Source organism: Heloderma suspectum, chromosome 8 (assembly GCF_057233095.1).
Source record: "Heloderma suspectum isolate Gila_16-S chromosome 8, 16-S_ref, whole genome shotgun sequence".
Taxonomy (NCBI): domain Eukaryota; kingdom Metazoa; phylum Chordata; class Lepidosauria; order Squamata; family Helodermatidae; genus Heloderma; species Heloderma suspectum.
Genome location: NC_139465.1, coordinates 39,261,900 through 39,286,785, shown reverse-complemented (window position 1 = coordinate 39,286,785; position 24,886 = coordinate 39,261,900). Strand labels below are relative to the sequence as shown.

General features: G+C 42.8%; 1 protein-coding gene across 2 annotated transcripts in view; it reads left to right on the top strand.

Annotated features, from left to right (window-relative positions):
* The window catches only part of SLC7A6 (solute carrier family 7 member 6), a 56,891-nt gene that overhangs the window by 6,254 nt on the left and 25,751 nt on the right, over positions 1-24,886 (top strand). For both annotated transcript variants that reach the window (XM_084812068.1, XM_084812069.1), the window contains exons 2-3: positions 4,793-5,362; positions 13,018-13,143. In XM_084812068.1, coding sequence (XP_084668194.1) covers positions 4,834-5,362; positions 13,018-13,143 — 655 coding nt within the window. In that variant the 5' untranslated portion in view covers positions 4,793-4,833. The remainder of the gene's footprint in view (positions 1-4,792; positions 5,363-13,017; positions 13,144-24,886) is intronic.

Sequence of the window (24,886 nt, the reverse complement as noted above, 5' to 3'; positions counted from 1 at the left end):
CATGCATAGTTGTTGTCAGTGTTTCTACACTGCTGTAAACAGCGTGCAGGGCTAGATGGAGAGAAGTGACTTGCCTAGAAGGGCTACAAACTGAATACAAGGTAGAGGTGGGTTCATAACCTCTGAGGTAAATCTCCATCCCCAATTATTCATTTCTCCCTTTGCACCCTCAAATAATTCTTCCTTCCAAAAAGGAATTTCTCATCCCCCCCCCCCCCGCAAAAAGAGTATTCTATAATCATAGAATCATAGAATAGTAGGGTTGGAAGGGGCCTACAAGGCCATCGAGTCCAACCCCCTGCTCAGTGCTTCAGTGTATGACAAATGCTGCAGACCTTCTCGCATTAGAAGAAAAAGTTTCTCTTAATATCTCTGTCCTTTGGCATTGCAGTACAAGATATAAATATCTCTGTTGGCATTTTTGTAGCTGGCAGTGTCTCCTCTGTGATCTTGGCAACTTATTGTAACAGCTACCTAAAGTGACAACAGCACAGAGCACCTTAGTTGAAGACAAATGGACTGAATTGTGGAGAAATATGCTCAAGAAGAGTGAAGGAGAAAATTGCAGACTTGCTGTTAGTATCTCGCAATTTATTGCTTAAACTATAGTGTAGAAGTTTATTGGTTGTCTTACGTCACGCTGAATTTGGGTTTATGATGAGTTTTATTTAGCTAACAGTGTTCCGGCCTCAACACACATTGGGGTATGTGTTTGTCCAGGCAGCTAAACTCATATCCACCATTTCCATGTAACTCAAATCTTCATCTTTATTGAAAGACAACTAAACTGCAAAAACCAATAAATGCAGGATCAATACTTAGCTTTAAAAGGAGGAGGTATGGCAGTTGAAATGAAAGAAAGAGTATGGACGAGGTGGATGGATGAGGTGAACAAAAAAGAATGCAAGGCCAGGCCTTCAGGCTGCAATCCAGAACAGTAACAGAGAACCGGAAGAGAGGGAGGTTTCTTCCCAAATTGAGGAAGAATCAGTACAGATGTTTTAGTTGGTACAGATTAGACGTTCTTCTTATGGACAACTAATCTATGCATGACAACAAGGCCTAATAAGTGGCCGACAGATTCATATTGAGAAAACTGAAGTGTGGTAGCTACTCTTCATCAACTCCAATGTTTAGATTGGAAAGAGATATGATGTTCAGAGAGGATTCAGTCTTTGAAGAACTATTCTGAATTAGAAAAACAGAATAGTTCTGCAAAGCTTGAATCCTCTCTGAATGTTATATCTCTTTCCAATCTGAAAATTTGTGTTGATGAGCTACCACAGAAGTTCGTGCTAATACAGAATCTAGAGGGGAATATAACAAATAACACAATGCCCAGTTAGGGCAGAACACTTGGAGTCTGACCTTCTTCCAAGGAGTTCAGGGTGTTCTAAATAGGGGTATTGCCTTTTATCTTCACAGCAATCCTGTGAGGTAGGTTAGACCAAGACAAAGCGACTGGTAGGACACCCACTGAATCTCACGCAGGATCGCTTGATTTAAGTAGGCAAGAAAAAGGCCACTTTAAATCATTGATTTAAATTGAGTTTCCCAGTGACACTTGCCTGAATCAACCATCTCCAACTTGGTGCCCTCCAGACTTCAACTCCCATCAGCCTCAGTCAGTATGACCAGTGGACAGGAGTGCTGGAAGTTGTCATCCAAAACATCTGGAGAGCACCAAGTTGGGGAAATTTGGTGTCAGTAATGGTACAAATCGAACCATTAAACCGGGGTTGAGGAACCTCCACCCCACGGGCCAAGTTGGCCTGCTCTGCCTGCCCAATGACCCTCCCCAGCCCTGCCCCCTTCAGGGCAAGTGGGGAGAGGAATCATTTACCAGGGATAATAGTGGGATGTGGAGATTCCCCTGCATGCCACACCCCACTCCCAGTTGTGCTCGTTTTGGCGCTGGGTAAAGACCTTTTTATTCTCCTAGGCATTTTAGTTTTTCAGTTTGTTTTATATCTGGTATTGTATTTTAAATTTTTACCCTGCTGCTAGCTTCTGTTTGGTTATTATTTTTACTTCTATTTTGTAGTTTTAAACTTTTACATTGTATACTGTATTTTATCATCTGTATTTTATTGTCTTGTATTTATGGCTGTAATTGTTGTGAACTGCCCAGAGAGCTTCAGCTATTGGGCGATATAAAAATGTAAATGAACGAATAAATAAATAAATAAAGAGGGAGGGGGAGCGGTGCATTAAGGGGAATCCACACTGTGATCAACAGTGGGGATTCCCTTTGCGCACTGCTCTCCGTCCCAGTTGGGAGGTGTTGTGTCCAGGGGCCTGGGACCCTTGGAAGTAAGAATCCGGTTCCACACAAATCTTAGGAGTTGTTTATTTTAGTGTTTCATCCTTGCAGACAGCCTCGGGCAGACCGGCCCTTGCCTTACCAGTTTAGTATAAATTCCAGGGTGGTTTATCTGTGCTTCATCCAGGGCGTTCCGAAATCCTGGCCTGGCTCAGGTGAGCAGTACACCAAGAGCATAACTCACTCCATGTCCTTCCCAATGGGGGAAGGCATGGAACAGGCAAAACTGCCCTGGCGGAGGTGCTGAGTGAAGAAGCACTCTTCCGCCTGATGTCTCAGCCAGCGCAGCTTCACTGCTTGTGGGTTTTCCCCACTCAGGGAAAGCCCACATGCAATGAAACCATATCCTCCACTGAGGCACTGCGTAAAGGAGCACTCCTTCGCCCGGCATCTCAGGCAGGGTGGCTTTGTCTGCCCTGCACCTTCCTCTGTTGGGTAGTGTGCATGTATGTATGTATCAAAATCAGTTCCAACATGTAAAGGATAAAAAGTACTGAAGTGCCACGTGGGCTAATACACATTAACTAACCTGTGTTGCGGCAATAAGCGGAAATGACTGATATTTCTGAACAGGACATTAATCCGTAGAATTAATTGTAGTTGGACTAATTGGATGCTTTCACCATTTGGATGTCTGGAATGCAGTATTCATGACCTGAATATTCAGTGTGATCTGAAATGAATGGGGATTGCATAAGAGCAGTGATTGGTGGATAGGGCCTGAGTAAAAATGCAGAAGGGACTTCCTGAAATAAGTCAGATATAGCGAAATAGGTTGTTTTTACACATTTATCCTCACTTGTTCTCTTATGCTAATCTAAAACACACATCAGCTCCGGGGGCATGGCTCTATAAATTCTTTTCCCTTCTGGTGTTCGTGCTTTCGCGTTGTGTCCTCGGCAAACGTGCTCCCGATGTGGGGCCTATTTGGAAATGACATTTTTCTACGCTGAGGTAATCTCCGTGTCAGAAGAAGTTATGTATGAAGTGGCCCTAGTTTGAGACATTTTTCAGAAGCTGAACATATGAAGCTGCTTTCATATGTTCTGTCTGACCCATTATTGTCTACTCCAACTGACTCCAAGTGGCTTTCCAAGGTCTTGGGCAAAGTTTTTTTCAGCCTTACAATTCTTGAGATTTTATTTATTTGTTTTTGTTTATTATTACATGTATTATTACATTAATATCCTGCCTTCTTTCCTCTTGTAAGGAACCCAAGGTGGCTCACCTGGTCCTCTTCCTCTCCATTTTATCCTCACAACAACCCTGTGGGGTAGGTTAGGCTGAGAGTCAGTGACTGGCTCCAAGTCCCCCAGTGAGCTTCATGGCCAACTGGGGACTAGAACCCAGCTCTCTTGAGTCCCAGTCCAACACTCTAACCACTACACCACACTGGGTCTCTTTAACAAGAGATTCTGGAATGGAAACAGAGTTCTTCCACAAACAGTGCATATACTCTGCAACTGAGCTGTGGTGTCTCCTAAAAGCTGAAGGTCAAGAAGGGAACAGGCATCCAAATCTTTCACTTGCCAACATCCCAAGGCTGAGTGCTCTTTCTCGCTGAAGAACACGATTCTTCAAGCTCTCATTTCTGTTTGGGTTTGGTGAAGGTAAGCAATAGCAGGACTCTCTCCCAAGCAACAGGAAACTGCTGCTGTTCTCCTCCAAATCACACCACAAATGAGAGAAGACTGTCTACTCTCCTAAGCATTTTCGCATGCCACAGGAACCGGGGAAGGGGATTAGTGGCAATTTCAAATAATAGTTGGCTAGTAAGCCATGCCAACATTTTTGGAACCCTGGAAGAGGGGAAACTATTATAGCTGAGAAGAAATCTTAATTTCAAATCAAACCCTTGAGTTCAGTGGTTATAATGATGAAATCAGCAGGAAATGAACAGTAATGGGTGCTTGCAAGACAGCCTTGCAAGTAAGTCCACAAACGTTGCTAGCCTGTCTGCCAACACACATACATACCTATGCTTGTTAGCTATTGTGACACATTAGCCCTATTCAGGCATTATAGTAACTGGTAAGCTGAATGCATGAGCACGGCTGCACCACGTCGCTCAGCCCCTAACAATGTAAGCTTCCAGTGTACAAAAATTTTCTTGCCTTTTTACGGGGAGACAAACCTTTTCCACTACAGGTGACTGGGCAACTGGCTATATACAAGCCTGCTTTAGACCGATTTTGAAAAAAATTGTATACGCTTCAGCATTAAGACTTTTTCTTAGTAATTACCAGAGATCTACCACAAAGTAATGTGAGTATCCGTTTTTGTTTTATTCCTTGTATATTATGGCTTCATATCATAAGATGGGTCAAAATCAGTGTAGCCCTGTAATAAATACTTCTGTGAGAGATTAGTGCTAGTTTTCTAAGTCACATGGCCAATTGAATCCCACCTTTCACACTAGGAAGCAAGCATGTCTTAAGGTTTTAATTTTACCTTCATCTTTTGTTGTAGTTTGGGACTTGCATTGGCAGTGGATACATGCTGATATCACGATGGAAGAGAGGGAGAACTTTTCACCTCTTAATTTACTGACTGAATATCGCCCAATCGAGGAAGCTGGCAAAAATGATCAAAGCAGCAGCACTCAAACAAATGAAGGAAACGAAGGAGCTATGCAGCTGAAAAAAGAAATCTCCCTTCTTAATGGGATCAGCCTAATCGTAGGAAACATGATTGGTTCAGGTATCTTTGTTTCCCCCAAAGGAGTACTTAACTACAGCACATCCTATGGATTGTCGCTAGTAATTTGGGCAATTGGGGGGATTTTTTCCGTGATTGGAGCGCTTTGCTATGCTGAACTTGGGACCACTATCACTAAGTCAGGAGCGAGCTATGCATATATCTTGGAGGCCTTTGGAAGCTTCATTGCCTTTATACGTCTGTGGACTTCACTGTTGATCATTGAGCCGACTAGCCAGGCAATTATTGCAATAACTTTTGCCAACTACATAGTGCAACCTGTCTTCCCTTCCTGCCAACCTCCTTATGTCGCTTGCCGTCTTATTGCAGCTGCTTGTATATGTAAGTATTTTATGAAACCAAGGGTTAGACACTTCAGTAGGTCTGAACCTGACACCTTCATGTAGGCTGGGGAAAAGGAGGAACCCAACTGGGCATTGGCTGCAAGTGGATGCGTTTGCTGAAGATCTGTATGCTTCTACACTTGCTGAGGTTCAGTATGCTTCCACAACATTTAAAAACTCATGGGAAGGTAAACAGTGGAGGGACCAGGGTTGAATTAGTCTTGGGTGCATGACCATCCCACTGGCCTGAAAGGGCAAAGCTTCTGTGAGCGTTCCCATCGGACACTCCCAAAAGGCTAGAAGGCACTTGGAAAGTATTGGCCTCTCCTCTGTTTCCAAATGCAAGAACTTACCTTTGGGGCAGGGGAAAGTAGCAAATGCTCCCAGTACCCCAGTGAAGTATACTTTCCCACCTGGAACTGGGACCTGAACTTGGGCTACCAGACCCAAAATTTGTGGCTGGAGAACGGTAGTGATTCATTTCCATGGGGATCTCTCCAGCAGAAATTATGCATCAGTTTCCCACCCCTGATGGTGGTGCAGATATGATGCACCACCATCAGTTTCCCACCACAGATTCTCAGACTGCGTAGTCCCAGTCCCTACTTTGCTGGGGCCCTGAGTGTACTTTCTGCCTTCCCCTGCCTGAAAGATAAGTTCTTGAGCTGGGAGAAGGGCTTTTAGGGTCCAGACAAGAACAGCCCTGCTTAAAGCAGGTGGCAAGCAGGGCTGTGCTTGCCTTAGTGCTGCTTGAATGCTGGCAATATCCCTACTCTGGGGTAGTCAAAAATAGGAGCAAGAAAGTCTTGCGTTGCAGGCAGAAGATCACCGTTAGAATGTCCCAGACTGGGCATTCCTTAGAACAGCCTTCCCTAATATGGTGGCCTCTATATATCTTTGGCTACAATTCCCATAATCCCTCAGCCATCTCTGCTGGCTGGGGGTTATGGGCATTGTAGTCCAACATATCTGAAAGGTGCCAGGTTGTGGAAGCCTGTGTCAGGGATTGTTAAACCCTCCTGCTGAGTAGTGAGGTAACAGGGATTTGCTGCGTAATAATTTGTATTCGGTTAATAACACCTCTTCACACCTGTAGCATTACACCTAATTAGCTAAACAGAGCAAGGCAGTTGCCTCTCAACTCAAATGGATGGTTTTCTGCTGTTTCCAGGCTTTTACTGGGCTCCTCCTTCAGGGAGGGTCCTTCTGACCCAACTTCTGATGGGCAGTGAATCTGGCAGAATGCCTCCCACTTCCTCTCAACTCTGCCTGCTTAACTCCGTGCCAGACTCTGGCATCTGTCAGTTCCAGTGCTCCCTCCCACTCTGCCAAAGGGTGAGTTCCCACCGGAAAAGAGAATGATGGTCTTTGAGCCTGGGCCTCCTGTTCAGTGAGCCCTGACTCCTGGATGGTCTTGGGGAATTCCCTCCCCTGCTCCCTGTCTTGGCTAGGCTTCTTCTAGCTGTGCCTCTGAATCTGAATCAGAGTCCAAAACGAAATGAGGGAGCTTGGGCCCAATCCTAACAGGCTGCTTTAGAAGAACCAGGTTGGGGAAGGCTGCTTTAGAGGAATAAGCCAAATTGTCATCTAATCTAGTATACAGTTTCCAACACTGACCAGCTGTGTGTTTCTGGAAGCTCACAAGGACATAAAAATGATGGCCATTCCCTCTTTGTCATCAACACTGGGTCTCGGAGAGATTCTTCCTCTTAGTGGGATTGATTTAAAAATTATTTTTAAATCATGGGAAGCTTATGGCATAATAAATGTGTTAGTCTTTGAGGTGCCACAAAAGCCTTTGAGCCTTCATTGATTGAGTAGTTGGAGGGCATAGGAGTATAAGATTTCGGTGGATAATCCTGGTGAGATTACAGGATGGCATCTTGGGTCCTTTAGGAAACGCACAGTAATAAACATAATACCTGGCACATTGTGGTATTGATAATGCTTAACATCAGATGTTTCAAGACTAGAAAGTGTGTGGTTTATCACTGTACACTTTTCTATTAAATCAGCATGGCCACTGGGCAGGGTTAATGGGCTCTCCAAATATTGTTGGACTATAGGTTCCCCAGCCCTGTATTAAATTCATATCTTTCTTTAAACGAAGTTTTTTTTGTTTTGTTTTTTAAAATAGGCACTGTAATTGAAAATGTTTTAAAGACTGCTTTAAGGAGCAATCCTGTGGGATTGCATCGTAGCAGATATATAACCTATCAGAGGAAACCTCGAAGCTCAGAGGCTTCTGAAAATCCTATGCCCTGCTGGGCTCTTGCCAGCATGGCGGGAGGAAGACGGAGGCCTCTCCTCTCCCCACCCACCATCCCACCCCCTTTTCACCCTCCTTGAAGCCTTTCTGAGGTTGCTTTCTTGTGACCTTGAAAGCAGGCGCTGTGGTTCTTTCCATGCTGGCTGCAGGGGCATGGGGGGAGGGATTGTATGTCAGAGTCTCCCTCCGGAGGTCGTAGGAGTGTAGAATTTGCTACGACAAGATGTAATGATGTCCACTAATTTGGATGGCTTTAGAAGGGGGTTAGACAAACTCCTGGAGGAGAAGGCTGTCAATGGCCACTAGTCCTGATGTCTTAATGCTACCTTCAGTATCAAAGGCAGGATGCCTGTGTACATCAGGTGCTGGGGAACATGGGCGGGAGGGTGCTGTTGCACTCATGTTCTGCTTGTGGGTTTCCCGTGGGCATATGGTTGGCCACTGTGTGAAGATGAGTGCAGAACTTTTGGTCTGATCCAGCATGGCTCTTCTTATGTTCTTATCCTATATGGTCCTTGGCTCTCCCAGGGACAATAGGATTGCTCTCTTAAATGTTTTAAAAATCATCTATCTATCTATCTATCTATCTATATCTATATATCTGTGTGTGTGTGTGTCTATATATTATCATATATCATCAATAACTCTCCCGATTGTAACTAATAGCCTATGATAGAACTATGCTGCTCATAAATTTGTCTAATTTGCCTACAGTTCCCATCATCTACAGTGACTGGCCTAAGGTCACCCAATGAATTGGCTGAGCTGGTATTTGAACCTGGATCTCACTAGTCCTAGCCCGGCTCTCTAGGCCAGCCTTCCCCAACCTGGTATTCTCCAGATGACATGGACTACACTCTGCTATGATGCTCACTGGGTGTCCTTCACTATCTCTCAACATAACCTGCCTCACAGGGTTGTTGTGAGGATAACTGGAAATGGGAAGAACTTTGCTTTGTGCTCTGTGGAAGAAAAGTGGGATATACACATAATAAAGAATTAACCCCCACCCCCAATTTCATCACGTGATCTTGAGCTCTAGTATTGGAAGAGGGAATTATATGCCTACTGATTTCTGTACATCTTGCATGCACAAAACTGTGGATGGAATGCTGGGGTCACACCCTTAAAAGATACAGAGTCTTAGTGAAGCGATATTAAGCCATCGCTCCATTATCTATGCAAAAAATCTTGTATATATGAATGTTCTGCCATAGTGATTCTCCCCTATACATGTTTGCACGGTTGAATAATTACTGTTTGAGCAGAACAGCCTCATTGGCTGTGTTTGGACAATAATATCCTTTTGCCTGTGCATGCAACCACTTTTTCCTTCCCTACATGGCATGCCTCAATAAAATGTGGAAGTCTCCAATTAACCATAGTTTCCTGTTTTGTCTGGACAGGGAAACTATGACCTGGTTCACACATAATGTCAGTTCATGGGTTGTTTAACCCATGAATTGGCAGGGCCACAAGTAAGGGAGTGAGTAAGCTGCCTCCCGAATGCTCATCACTTCCACTTTCAACCGGCTTTAATCGACAACCCAGAAATGCCGCATTCCTGGGTTGTTTGATGTGACATCTGAACCTAGAATAGCACAACCTAGAATAGGCACAAACAACCCAGAGTTTTACCCAACTACAAAACATGGGTGATGGTTGGGTTAAACTCTGCATTGTTTGACCCTAAACAACCCGGACTTCCAGGTTCAGATGTCACATGAAACAAGTTGATTCAAAGTGGAAGTGGTGCGCACATGGGAGTTAGTGCACTCGTTTCCTTGGTCATCGCCCCGACAACCCATGGTTTAAGCAACCCATGAGTTGTTGCGTGCAAACTGGGCCTATGGTTACCAGGTTTGGAACAAGCCAGGATAGTAAATGGTAGTTTGAAGTTGGTTTAAGATCCTGACTTGTTCCAAAGTTGGTAACTATAGTTTCCCAGTTTGGACAAAACAGGACCCATAGTTAATGAAGGACTTCCACATTATATTGAGGTGTGCCACAAAGGGAGGAGAGAGGGGCTTCATGCTTGGGGAAAAAGCTTGTTCATTAATACTCAGCCAAGATATTATTGTCTGAATGTAGCCATCATCTGCTGTTACTTCTTTATTTCTCCCCCTGTCTTGGGCAAACATGGCTTGTATTTTAACTAATCATATGCGAAACTAATTTTCAGAGTTCTTAGTCTTCTGTTAATTATGTTTATAATTATTGTAGTCATGTTGTATTTCCTAATCCTGCATTTTCAGTGCTTAGAATTGGAGTAATTTTCAAACCTACTTTTGAGGTGATTTAAATTAATTGAAAGTGGTGTGTGTTTCTAGAGCTGAACAGTCTGTCAGTCTTTTCTTACCATCAGGATTATAGTGGCATTACTCTACTGGGCAAAGTGGTGGAGGGGGCAGTGCACAAATTTTCGATGTTCCTTATTGTAAATTGAACCAGGATAACTAAACAGACATGTAACTCTTGTAGACAGTATAATGCTTTTCTATCACAAGAGATGGAGAAGACAGAGTCCCTCTCCAGGAACCATGTTTACAGTGATATGACAGAGTATTGATTCACTGCATCATGGGCGTTTCACTTTGCAGGGCATAGTTTTCTTTTCAGGGTACAATCTTGGTCTTCACCTGTGATCTCAGGAGCTAAGTAGGACAAAGCAGTTGTGAATGCAAACTTGCGTAATAACCAAAAAACAAAAAATCATCTGCTACACTGAGGAGGAGAGATTTCATCACAGTCTTGTTTACTGAGTCGTTTCATAAGTTCTTTGTGTTCTCATAAGATACTCCCTGTGTGTCTAGTTTGGTTTGTCAAATAGCCCTGGCTTAGCTGAAACAACTTGTGCTGCTGGGCTTGGTAATAAGTTAAGCAGCCTTTGAAAATGTTACTTTCAACTGCTCACTCTCTAGCAGCCTGACGAGCTCTATGGCTTCAAAATGTGTGATGCAGGCTGCACCATTGTAGTCTTGCTTCCTTTACTCAGGCTTTGTCTGTTTCATTGATTGTGTGTGGGACTTAAGTGGAAAAGAATGGGGCATTCATCATCATTATTCTGCCATTTGGGTTATGAGGAAATGTTCCTCGTTTCATTTTTGGGGGTGAAGATTGTAAATGTTTCCATTGCATTCTTTCTTTAAAAAATTCAAATATGAGTATTAAGAGATTCAGGATGGTTAACAGTGTTTAATTTTTCACCACATTTTGTTGCAGTTACAATATTAAGGTCTTCTGACATCCAAATAGAGAATTTACCCAGAAGCACCCCCCCATCCCCTGCTTTTTGTACTACCTAACCTGAGGAAGAGTCCTAGAGAACTCAAAACTTGTGGAATTTTTTGTGGAATTTTGGTTGGTTCTAATAAAGGTATTACGCAACTGTGGATTTTGGATTTTTTTCTCTTGGATCAGCACAGCTATCTTTGTTTTTGTTTTTTATAATTACAAATAGTTGCCTTCCTTTCTCTTTTCCATCCATCTCCACCCCAATCTCCTGATGATCCCATGACAAGTACCTTGAGAATAATCACATGCTGGTTGTATCATTCGATTTGGACAGAAGTTGTGGGGATGGAATGTTGAATGCAAGACTTCTGTAATTGTATTAATTTTGTCAGGACAAATCAACCTAAGCTTTTAATTTGTCTTGCCACTGCCAACAAGGTAACCTATCTATAAGAATTACTATACTTGGATGGGAGAGAAAGGCAGATTGTCCCAATAATTCTACTCTTCCCACCATCCTGTTTCTTGTTTGGTTTGTTGTTGAAATTATTAGGGTGCAATCCTATGCATGTTTAGACAGAAAAAAGTTCTGCAGTTTCCAGCATGTCCCAGCCAGCCATGGCTGGCTAGGGCATGTTGGGAATTGTAGGACTTTTTCTGTCTAAACATGCAAGGGATTGTGTCCTTATTCAATTTGTTTCTATTAATTTTAGTTTTGAGTGGTAATGTCATTCTTATGTGTATGGTTTTATGAAGGGGGCAATTTTTCCATTGTGAAATCTTTTCCCCATTTTCATTCTTTAGTCAAAATTAATTAAATACCATTATAATGGATCCAATCAATCAAATGTTATTGCTTTTGGCCAGTGGCTTTTGCATCATTATAATGGCTCAGTTGAGATGACCCTCCAAATTATGATTGGAAGCAGTAGGAATTCATTGCGTGCTCACATATGCTCCTTCATCCTTATCAGTGTGTTGATTCATTTCACATTTCTGGATTGCTCTGACTGCAACTGACATCCAAATGAGGGAAGCAAACTGTCGTTAATGAAAATGAGGAGAGTTTGCAAACCATGATTGGAGGCTAGTACTAACCATGGTTTGCTTGATTTGGGCATCATGGAACATCATGGTTAGAACAACCTGAAAATGGAGGAGAGACTCTCCTAGTGAAAAGGAAGTAGGAAGGGGAGGAGAAAGCCTTCAAGTTCCTGGTCCTCTAAATCATTGTTTACTTACCATCTGATTCAATCATTCAATATTTTTGTAAGATAGTTTTAATGTTGGGGGATTGCACTCTCCTTTATGTAAAAAAATAAATAAAAAGCAAAGTGTCTTTTAAAAGCTGATATTTAAAGTTTGAATTGTTGTTCCATGATGATTTACTATTTCTGCAGAATTACCTTTGTATGGCGGGTGCTCTCCTGTTTGTAGTCTCACTAACAACTGTTTAACCACACTTTTCCATAATATAAAGTTTATGTTTGGGGGAGTTTACCATGCACATATTTGCTTAGAGCCATTTTGAACTTTTTGAAATAGCCTCTGAATAAGGAAATGTGTCAACAAGGAATTGATTTTCACTATTTGACATATTTTTAGTATGAAACTGTACAAAAACATTTTTGGAACTGCCTTTAAATTTTCCTAAGCTTCAGGTCTGGTTACTGTTTTTGTTTGGTTTTCTCAAATGTCAAACTGACAGTCTCTAGTGTTGTCAAATAACAGAATTCCTAAGTGGTGCTTCCTATTTTCAACAAAAATGTTGTGAATTAAAAATAAATGTTTTCCAGTCTTTCTTAGCTTTGAAGGGGCTGATTGCAAGGTGACTTTAAAAGTGACGAGTAGACTGGGACTTGGGCCAAGAATGTTCATACCTTGTAGACTTTCTCCATAAAAAGTATCTATGTCCTCTCTGCTTTGAAGCTTGTTTTAAGCTAAGCAAGTGTTAAATAGCAAACAGGACGATTGTTTACAAGCTCCCTTAAACACTATAGTTCTACTTAACCCAGCCTGCTAAGCTTGTCTGCACTAATATGTAGTTGTTACATGTTATGGTATAGAAGAGAATTTCAAGCCAGTGCTTGATTTAAAAAGAATCATAACCACTTTCTAACGCCCTCCTTGCTTCCCTTTTTGTCTCCTAGGTCTTCTAACGTTTATAAATTGTGCCTATGTTAAATGGGGAACAAGGGTGCAGGATGCATTCACCTATGCCAAAGTCATTGCCCTTATTGTCATCATCGTAACAGGAATTGTTAAACTATGCCAGGGTAAGACTAATAGCTCAATGTATAGAGGTTTGTATTGATCAGAAAACATAAATCTTGAGGAGTGCCTATTTGGTTATTCATGAAGAAAATCCATAAAAGTTACGTCAAAAACCAGGCCAATCCAAGTAGGTATGTTAAGCAACTTTTTAACTGGACCACCTTCTGTTTATAAAAAAAAATAGAAACTGGATCTTCATGTGCTCTCAAATAGCAATGAAAGTTGAATTGAGAATGGGAACCCTCAGTAAGTTGGGGTACAATCCTGTACATGTTTAGACAGAAAAAAAGTCCTACAGCTCCCAGCATTCCCCAGCCAACCTTGCAGGACTATTTTGTGTCTAAATATGCATAAGGTTATGCCAGCGGAGACTGGTGGCTCTGATGCCATTGGAACGGTGAATCCACTCTGGGTTTCATCTAGAGCTTCGGCTATTGGGCGGTATAGAAATGAAATAAATAAATAAATAAATAAATAGAACCAGTCAGAATTCTAAAGGAGCTTAGATAGCGCCTTTAGGGCTCTTGCTGAAACACAGAGTGGATTCACTGCCCCACTGACATTGGAGCCAGCAGCCTCCACTGGATTGTGTCCTTAATGGCTTAACATGAATCTTGTAGCTGTCACATGTGGTTTTGCCCTGAAATCATATAAATAAATATAGCTGTGGAAGCGGCAATTGGCAGCAGAAGACTCGTATTGGAGAAGGAGCTTCTTAACACCTTTCCCCTCTGTTTCCTGAAAAAATCACACCCCACCAGCCTCCCCACCCCTGATGAAAGGAAAAGATCTGGGAACCTCTGCATCTACATTTCTGTTAAGGAAAAGCTGCACATGATCAAGTGTTGCGTACAGCTTGATCTAGAGCAGGGGTAGGCAAACCCTTTGCCCTGCGGGCACATTTAACTATTTGAAAAGCTCTCCTGAGCACCACCACAAAATGACCACCATGGGAGGCATGCCAGAGGACAAGTAACCTGTGAGTACAAGGCAGAGGTCTGAGCCCCAACACACTAAACAACTAATTTGAATCTAATTCTCAGCATCAACACAAAACTATTTCATAGCCATCCCAGCTGCCAGTAAGAAAAAGTGTTAATTTAAAAAAAAAGAATTGAGAGAGGTGGGGCACCTTGGTAGTGCCAAGAAAGGTGTCTGGGGCACATTGGTGCCTGTGGGCACCACTTTGCCTACATATGGTCTAGAGTTTATATGCAATAATGGAAATATTAAATTAAATTCATTAATTTTATTTACATTTATTTATATTCCACCTTGCTTCTATCATAGAACTGAAGGTGGCATACAAAGGGTTCCCACGTGGCTTTGCATCTAGGAAAAATACAGTAGTCTAGGAAAAACACAGTTTGACAGGCAAAATTGTAACAGAAGCATTTGTTTCTAAGTAACTACATGTCCTGAGAAATGCTATATGCTGCTCTTCATTACTTGGGTATTCCGCATTCAATTTTTTGGCCAGATGTTCATTTCTTGCATACTTTTTGTGGGATGCTTTTCCCATTGGGGAAATTTGTGCTACGTGCTTTGATGCAGCATGAAGTTTTGTATCTGAAAGATCAAATGTACTGATCAAAAACGTCTGATATGGCTTCAACTCCTGAATGACTTGAGAAAATCATAGAATCATAGGGTTGGAAAGGGCCTACAAGACCATCGGGTCCAACCCCCTGCTCAGTGCAGGAAGCCTATTCCCAGGTGGTCTCCCATCCAAGTACTAACCAGGGCTGACCCTGCTTAGCTTCCGAGATCAGACAAGGTCAGGCACATCCAGCTAGTGATGTACGAAAGTCACTTACCTGGTCCCACAGCTTGCTTCGCGGTGGGAGGGAGGCGCTTCGGTTCTCCCCCCGAAGTTCAGGCCGGGGGGGGGAGGCGCCCCGCCTCGCCCGGCCGAAATTCAGGCCGGGGGGGAGGCGCCCCGCCTCACCTGGCTGAAATTCAGACCGGGGAGAAGCGCCCCATCTCCCCGGCCACGAAATACAAAAGTGAATTTTTTAAAAAAAACAACCACACCTGTGATAGGCTACGTAACGATTTACGTAGCCTATCATGGCTAGATTTCCAAAGTCAGCCGTGATAGGCTACGTTAATCGTTACGTAGCCTATCACAGGTGACTTTGAAAAAAAAAAGAAGCGCGTACGCAAATGGCGGCGCCCATGGGCACCGCCATTTGTGTTCCTTATTTGGGCCCGGGTAATCTACATAAAGATTTATGTAGACTACGGCGAAAATAAGGGCAACACAAATAGCGTTGCCCTTATTTTCATCGTAGTCTACGTAAATCTTTACGTAGACTACCCGGGCCCAAATAAGGAATGCAAATGGCGGCGCCCATGGGCGCCGCCATTTGCGTACGCGCTTTTTTTCCCCCCAAAGTCTCCCGTGATAGGCTACGTAACGATTAACGTAGCCTATCACGGCTGACTTTGGAAATCTAGCCATGATAGGCTATGTTAATCGTTACGTAGCCTATCACGGGTGTGTGTTGTTGTTTTTTCATTCACCTTGTAATGGCGGCGGTGGCAGCCGGTCGGAAGACCGGCCGCCGCCCCCGGCCCCGCCGAAATGCCGCCGGGACCTGCCGCCGAGAGGGACATTCGAGGGACGTAAGTCCCATGGCGGGGGGCGGGGGGGGCGGAGAATTTCACCAACAATTTCGGGGGGCTGAATGCGTTGGCATTCAGCCTCCCCGAGATTCGTGGAGAAATTCACGGCCATCCCTACATCCAGCTTGTTGTAATGATTAGGTGCAACTGTGTAACAAGGTGGTCAATGTTGTGCTATGGATGCAAACAAAATAACTTGCCTTGTTTAGCTGCTTATGGTAACTGCCAAGTCAGTGTATGTGACAATAATCTGACAGTGGAGTATGAAGGTACTGTTCGTGATGAATAGTTTCACTGGATCTGCTTTGCCTGGAAGAAATTTCATCATTTAACATAGTTATATTTGTTTACTATTAGTGTCAGGGTTGGATCTGAGCCCATAGAGTCCCAAAGCAGCTCTGATTCTCAGGAGGAGATACAATCCATGGGAGAGGAACTCTCTCAGGTTTCAGTGGCACAGCTGGAGGGGGAGCCCCCCCCCGCTTACATTCCTGGGAGCGACAGTGACCCTGGCATGGAAAGGGAGGGACAACTTGAGCTTTCAGATGCGAGGCACAGGCGCAGGCACAAACTCAGGCGGTCAGCCCGATTGGCTCGATGTCAACAGCTGTGCCCCAAGGCCCCACGGGAGACGGGGAGACCTTCCCCTCCAACTCCTTAAGTTCAGAGAGTTGCCGTGCTTTTCCCAAAACGGAGACCAACTGATGTCCTAACTTTTAGAAACCCCTGGTAGGCTGTTCCTTTGTATTTCTTCTGAGTCTCAGGCAATTAGCATCTGTAAGCTTCATTAGGTTGAATGGAATTAAAGCCTTGGAAAGCAGCCCTTTTGTCTGAGTGTTGATTCTGGCTATTGGAGGATTCAGAAGGCAACAGGGGCAATCCTGACAGCTAGTTACTAGTGAACGAGCCCAGGCCTCACAGTTTGGAATAGCTGTTGGAATAGCCCTTAAGCAAACGTAGGTAGCTGTCAGAGCTGGGCACATTGTGCCCGGCCCGTCTGAGCGGAGGGGCCATAGTTCAGTGTGATAGAGCACCCGCTGTGCAAGCAGAAGGTCCCAGGTTTGATCCCCGGCTTCTCCAGGTAGGGCGAGGAAAGAATCCTTCCTGAAACCCTGGAGAGCTGCTGCCAGTCAGTGTCAACAATACTAGGCTAGATGGGCCAATGGTCTGACTCAGTATAAGGCAGCTTCCTATGTTCCTAGTTTCCTATGAGTGAAACCATGCCCGCAGGCACCTCTGACTTTGGGCTCCTGTATCGGTGCAGCCCTGTGACCTCCTGCGGAAGGGGTCTGTCCACTCCATTCCCCTGTGTGCGGGATGCCCCTCAGTAGTTGGGAGGGAAAAACCATATAACTTTGTCTCTCAGCCTACTAATTTCCCCTGGCTTTACAGACTGTATCAACTGCAAAGCTATTAGGGAAATTTGTCACCTAGTGACTGAAGTTGTAACTGCAGGCTTCAAACATACAGACTCATTTAAATTAATTTAAAATAATCAATGCATTTAAAAAACTAAATAACCCTGAGGCGCACAACCCTAGGACCTCCTTACTATGCATGCCAAGTTTCCGGTGTCTGGGTTTCACAGTCTTGATGCTATGGTGTTAACAGACAGAAACACCCCCCTTTTTATTATTATAGATAATATGGTTATTATGTATAATAAATACAATACAATGTTCCTGTGCCTGCATATTTCTTAGACTTTGACCGCAATTAATTACTAGACACGGGGGTATTACAAAATTGAAAAAATAAATGTTGAACGAGAAATTACACTTAACGCAGATTAGCACAGGGATGCCATTTCAAAATGCAAATTTGAGGGTGTGTTCATGCTTTAATTTGGCAGATTTTGGATATGTTAATCAGCTATCATTTCTGAGTGGGAAACACTTTGAGACACTTCTGTTCCAGTTTTGCCCATGGTTAGTGCTCTTTCCTAATATCTTTCCAGACCACAGACACTGACCAGACAAAAATCAGCTTAGCTTTAGCAGGTGGCTGTATCATGTATCCTCAGACTTAGCCCTGAGGACGTTTTCATCACTTCAGGCAGTTAATTTGAAATATTTGGACTGCTAATAATCTTGGTTTGTATTTCAGTTATGCAGTTAAGCAAAAGGAGTATTTATTCCTTTTTAGTCTGCAAATTTTTAGTCTGCAAATTTTTAGTCTGCAAATTTTGAGGATCTGCTGGTTTGTGGGAAAACAGAAAATTCCAGTGTAAACCTTACAATAGCTTCGTTTTAAGCTTACACTGCTGCAGAATCATGCCCTGATTGAAACAGCTTGAGTTTGTTGAAACTTACTTCCTAGTGAGTGTGTTTTAGGATTGCAACAATAGTGTCATTGTCACCGAGCCTTTCTACACACTCCTCACATTTTTGAGTAGCCAAGTCATTTATTTGTTTTGGAGTTTTAGTCTAATCTTTCCTGAGGGATTGGGGCTGGTAATGATATTTAAAACGAAATCCAAGTATAAGGGGAAAACAATTATATGAAATAAAAAAACCCTCGTATATGTTTTATTTGAATGTTATGTCTTCTAAGCCACTTTTCGTGTTTGGAATTAAAAAAAAAAAAACCTGTTTAAAGATGCATGATTTTTGTCAATTAAAATATGCAGGTATTCACCACATCTAAAAGTTATATACTTCACCTGAAATATATGTATAAAGAAAATACTACAATTAGCAGTAAAATAAAGTGCAAATGATAAAATAAAATAACAGTTCTGTGGATACTGGCCCATCCACAGAATGGATACCTTGACATAGTATGCACATAATGGAAATTATGGTTTGTTTAACCCCTGAATTGCTAGGTCTGTGCGAGAGCAAGCATGCTGTTTCCTGCCCGCTTGCCGTTTCTGCTTTGCATCTGGTTTTTGTAAATATTACCAGTCCCTTTTTGATGCAACATCTGAATTTGGAACTCTGGGCTGTTGAGGAACAAACAAACCAGAGTTTTAACTCAACAACAAACCACGGGTTCAAACTCTGGGTTGTTTGTCCCGCAACACCCCAGAGTTCTGGATTCAGATGGCACACCAAACAACCCAAGAATGGTTCCTCAGTTGTTCACTAAAGCAGAAGCAGGAGGTACTGTGCTCACTCACTTGCTTCAGTATGGCCCTGACCAGCTATGGGTTGTTTAACCCCATCAGGATTCCTTTAGCCCCCACTTCTAAGCCCAAACATACACAGATGAGAGGCTTCAGTCTACAGCTTTTAATCCATTACTTCACAGGGTCATACAGACGCAAATTCTCAGGGACTCCCAGTCTACAAAGGAATGCCTTCAGGGGATTCAAAAGGAAGGTACGAGAGTTGCCTGCCTTTGAAGAGGGAGGCAGTCTCACTAGCCTAACTTAAGCAGGGGAGGTCCCTCTCGTGAGGCCTCTAAGCGCAGCCTTTGGGAGGCGGTCTGACTAGCCTAACTTAAGCGGGGGAGGTCCCTCTCTTCTCCTGAGGCCTCTAAGCACAGCTTTTCACACAAGGCCAATCGGGTAGACCATCTGAGTTCCGCCCTGGCCTTCTCTCTCTGCTCTGCACCTGTGTCTGGCATCTATTAGGTCATATTTCCCAGACCCTGCCTCCTCCTGTTGGCTGCCTCTCATGGGGGGTGTGTGTGAAGAGGGACCCTCATCCTCAGCCAGATGGAGGTTTGTAACCTGGGAAGCCGACCTTCTCATGTCCGGACTAGCCTGGGAAAACACCTCCCCCATGTCTGGCGGTTCTCCTTCAGAATCTGAACTGCGATCTCCCTCCCTACGCTCAGAAACACCCCTGACAAATCCATAGTTAGTTGTTACGTGTGAACCGGGCCCTTCATTTAACATTCTACAGTACAAAAGTGGGCTTCAGAGGATTGGCACTATGCATTGGCTGTTTATCTCTCAGCGTAGCAACTGTACCAGTATTTTTCTGCAAGGGAACTCCCCACCCACACTGCAGCTGCAGAGATATCAGGTCTTTCCCCCTCACAGCGGCAAAAAGCGGCTAAGAGGCATGACTTTAGTGATTGCTTGTACTGTTATTAATATACCCTAGCTACTGCCACTCCAAAATGCATTATATGGTTCTGGTCAGCTGAAACTATAATCTCAAACATGGAGCAACGTAGCAAGTATTGTCAGCATGGAGAGCTTTGCTACAATTCATATGTGGTTGAATGAGTACATCAGCTGCACACTTGCATATGTTCAGTGTGCGTGGGCATGTACCCCATCATGTCTACACTTCCAACTCCTCCACCCTCACCAGAATAATTGATATGATCTAAATAACGTATATGTATGTATGAGTATGAGGCTTTTATTGCGCCATCACCCTGCCTCATTCACAGAATGTTATGGGGGGTCCAGACACTGTCTTCAGCTTGTAACCCTCCCATGTTTCTTTCATTGTTTTTCTTACCATGAAAAATCTAGTAAGAAAGAAAGGACAGATTAGCTGCACAATGGCATCCAATTGGTAGTGCTACGAGTTCTCCATTTGGAAGCACCCGCTGAGGTGAAACGCTCTCCAAACTGAACAATAGTTTGGCTCTGTGGGAACATTTTCAGGGATTGCCTTGGTTACGTATGTAGATCGCTTTTCAAACTATGGCCAATGTCTTGTAGGCCTCATTTGTCTTAAAAAAAAAAAAAAAAGTTTTAGGACCAAACTAAAATGAACTTTTCCCTAATGTAAACAACCATTGTGGGGTGGGAGTTAGGTTCTGAACTGGCTCTGTCTTCTCCACTTTGGCTGCTTACATTAGAAAAAACGTGCACGTAAATTGCTTTCATACAATTAATGGTCATGTTTAGTTTGGCCCTGCGATCTGCTGTGTACTTAAAGTATACTACTGTTTAAACACTAGCTTAACCTCAGAGCCAACCATGTTACAAGCATTTACAAGCAGCCTATGTGACCTGAATAGCCAGGGAGATGACAAGGTTGCATTTAAAAGCAAAGCTCACTTCACACTTTCCCCTTCAGTCATGTTTTTTCTTGTCTATTGTTCAGCTTTGAACAGCTGGACTTGCTAACTTGTTTTTCCTATGAGCTATAGTATCCCAGCTATTGTAGGTTTATCACAGTTTTTTCCCCTTATTTTTTTTTTAAGCTTTTATTCCTGTTTTGGAAGCTTTCTTAATATGCTGACTTGAGAAAATTGGAAGGCTGCATTTCCATTATGCTGAAAATGCGTTTTGTACCATTTGTTCATTTGAAAAGGTCTGTGTTCTGTGTTCTTTCTTCAACCACTAACACAACATGTGTCTTCTAACAACATGATTTTTGCTTTTAATATCCATGTAACTCTGTAACTGTCTCTGTTGTAATGTCACTGCCATTCCAGTGCTTTGTAAGAAGGTAAAGTCGTGAAATGGTGCAAACAGATGATCAGACATGCCATGATTATCTTAAACGTTGCTGAGATTTCTAGCTGAGTTGCTGTGCAATACTTTTTGAAATTGCTTTTGCAGTCCATACCACATAAAACCAGTTCATTTTTAAAAAACTGCTTTTATGAAACTATCCAACTTAAAGCCATTGTGGAACAACCACTTGGAAAAAAATCCAAATCAGACAGTACTGAGTACTGGTAGTTTTTGTAAATGGAGAGCTGCTGTAGTCTAGTAATGAATCCTCTTTCAACGTATCCGAAGTTAATCTGTTGTGTGTAATTCATTAACCAGGTGGTCTTAAAATAATGTAATGATGTGAACTAAGGATTTTCAAGTCAAAACATATTATGTAGCCAACAGATTATGGCCATAGATAACTCCAGGGGAGCTATCTGTGATGGAGACACCAGTTTTGGATACATTTTTATACGTGAGTGATCTAGAAATGAAATTTAGCCCCAGGTTGCAATGAGAGCACGCTGAGTTAATTCCACATTTGAGGAACCCACAGTTTGAGTAAGTTGTCTCACACTGAAATTACAATAACTGTCCTTCTAGGCAAAGTATTCAGTTAAGTAGAAAGTTGAGTAGAAAGCAAACAAAGCTGGGCTGATGCATAAGACAAAACTCATAGTCAGGCAATATCTTTATCAGGACTAGCCAAAATGGTACACAATAGTGAGCAAGCTTTCAGGTTTTCCAGAACTCTTCATCAGGCTGGATGTTAAGTAAAGAAGAGGGGTGGGGGGAGGGGAACAAAATTGGCCTTGATGTTGCCACAAAGTGCACATCTAACCCCAATCTTCAGATGGAGCGTAAGAGGAGGTAGCAAAACTAATTGGATGGGCAGACTCGCTTAGATGCTATGCAGGTTTAAAGTTGCACTTAGGGCTGCTGGGACAAAGAAACACAATGGATTCTCTCCCATTTTTGAAAGGATAAAATCCCACAGTTACCCAAATCTGTCTCCCAGGGCTTGTCTACATGAGGCTTTTAACCTGCCACTTTGCTGAGGCTTTTGCTTCCAAATTCTTTGTGGAATTAAGCTTGGCTCCTTTACAAGTGTTCCCCCCCCTCCCAGGGGTTTTCTTTCTCTGCCTTTCTATATGTTCCATTACACAACCACTAGGTGGCGCTGTGGTATAGCAGAATTTCACAAATACACAAGGGTCTCATGCCGCCATTCAGGATATACCTCATTAGGACTCCCCCCCCAATCATACTGGTTGCAAAGAATGGGAGGGGCCCTGGAGGAGGAGGATGTTGTGTAAACAAAAGCACCCACAAACTACTGTGACTGAGGAATCACAAGACCACAAAAAATGCCTCATGTAGAAAGGCTCCCAGTCATAAGCAAAGCACAGGTTGTTTCTTTGTCTCGGCAGCCTTAGGTGCAACTAGAAACATGCATAGCACCTAGCTGAGCCTAATCCAATGAAGTCTGCTACCTCCTCTACACTTTGTGGCTTCAGCATTGAGCCAGTTCCACTGCTATCCACCCACCAGTCTGATGAAGAGTTCTGTAGAACCTGAAAGCCTGCTCACTATTTTGTGACATTTTGGTTGTTCCTAATAAAGGTGTTGCCTGACTGTGGGTTTTGGATTTTTACCCAGTCATAGTTAAGAAAAATCACCTCCTGATAGGCTAGGGAAGGACATTACCCTCTATCTGCCTTTACCTGACTTTTCAGGACTGGCTTCAATGCTAGTTTCCCCACTGGCTGGACCCAAATCAGCAAATTATGCTAAACCTTGCAGTTCATGGCCTTGCTGGCCATGTGGCCTGAAAAAGAAAATTCACCTTCAGTGGTATACTCTTCGTGAATCAGAGTTTTCCCATGATGGGCTGGTGGGGGTGAGTGGACCTAGATATTATTCATCTGGGGAAAGGCTGTCTGTGTATCATTTCAATATGAAGATGTGGATATCTGAATGCTGATTCTTAGCCCGGTTACTTTGTAAAATGTTTAGGGTCAGCTCAGGAAATTACTGTGAATGTAGAACCCAAATAAAGACATTAGAATTCTTTCCCCATTTGTTTCCTTCCTAAATTGCCTGTGTTTTCTCTTTCTCTCTCTCTGTTATAGTGCCCCTTATCACTTTGTGCAGCTGGTGGGGTAGGGGTGGGGTGGAGCTATTGTAAAATGTGCTAAATGTAAACTGCAAACTGAAATATAATCCCATGTGCCTAGGTGCTCAAGGGCTTCTTCACATGGAGTGTTTATCCTGCTATTGAGATTGGTTACTCGCGGAAGTCCTTTAGACAACTAGGGGGTCGTGGTAAATGACCTTTATCCCATTTTCTAAAAGATCGGAGATAATGAGCTATCAAATTACAGCGCTTGAGTTCTGCTTGAGTTCCCTTGTATACAGAGGAAAACCCATGATAAGAGGAGGTAGACCACAGTGCCATCTAGCTTTTGTATAGTGCAACATATGGAAGACTCAAATGTGTGTGAGAGGGAAGGAAGGAAGCAAAAGTAGTGTAAAGCTAGTTCCTCGTGATGCTGCATTTAAAATAGAAGCAGAAAACCCAGTTTTAAATGGGAAATTTTGGCTGTTGTCCAAGTCTTGCATCTGGTATGAAGAGGAGTGAGTACTACATATAGGTTGGGAAAGACCACATGCGGGGAGTGGTACACCGTGGCCCAGAGTATGCCCTTCTTAGCAATCCTCCAAGGGAGACCCCGCCTTGGAAGAAACATAATCATTTACCCTTTGGGATAACCCCAGAGGAAGCATCTTAATCGGACCCTGCATGGAAACTGATGCTCATAGAAGCAGGGTCCTGATACTGTTATTACATTTCCAAAGGAAGGTTTGGTTTTGGTGCTGAAGTTGTTTTTGTGCTTGGGTTTAGTTTTTGTTTTGCTTTGACAGTGAGATGAGCTGTTCACATTTCCAGTAGGAGTGAATGTTCATAAAAGGATCCTCTGGTTTTATATGTGTGTAGTGTTGTTGTTAAAAAAATACCAAATGGGAGGGCCTTAATGATTACATATGACTTAAAGACATTTCAGGTGCAATCCTATGCATATGTAAACAGAAAAAGTCATACAACTCCCAGTATTCCTCACGATGGGAATTGTAGGATTTTTTCTGTCTAAACATGTATAGGATTGTAGGATTTTTCTGCCTAAACATGCATAGGATTGTAGGACTTTTTCTGTCTAAACATGCATAGGATTGTAGGATTTTTCTGTCTAAACATGCATAGGATTGTAGGACTTTTTCTGTCTAAACATGCATAGGATTGTGCCCTTAGTCATACCCACAGTTCACATAAATTATATATTTTTTAAAGTGAGTAAGGACAAATATTATTATATATATTACTGGTTCTGCTTCAATGAAGAATTTTGAGTTTGTCAACTAGACCATTATAGCAATGACCCAGCAGCATTCTTTTCACAGTGTGATATCAATATTTTTGCAGCAGTTAGCAAATTAGCTGCAACTACTATACACCTTTTAATTTCTATATATAATTTTTTAAAATGTAAAGTGGGAGATAGAATGGATTTGTTTATTAATGAGTCTTCCAGTGAAGTGCAACAACATAGCAATCAAATAACTATATAAATTGACATGGTTTTAAAAAAAGCCGTTTAGAAAGTGGGCATGTTATGACTCTCAGGGTTATTCCGTTTTTATTTATATATTTTAGCAAGAGCTGATGTTGTAATGCCAAGGGTGCCAGTCAGTTCCATCAGTTGCCT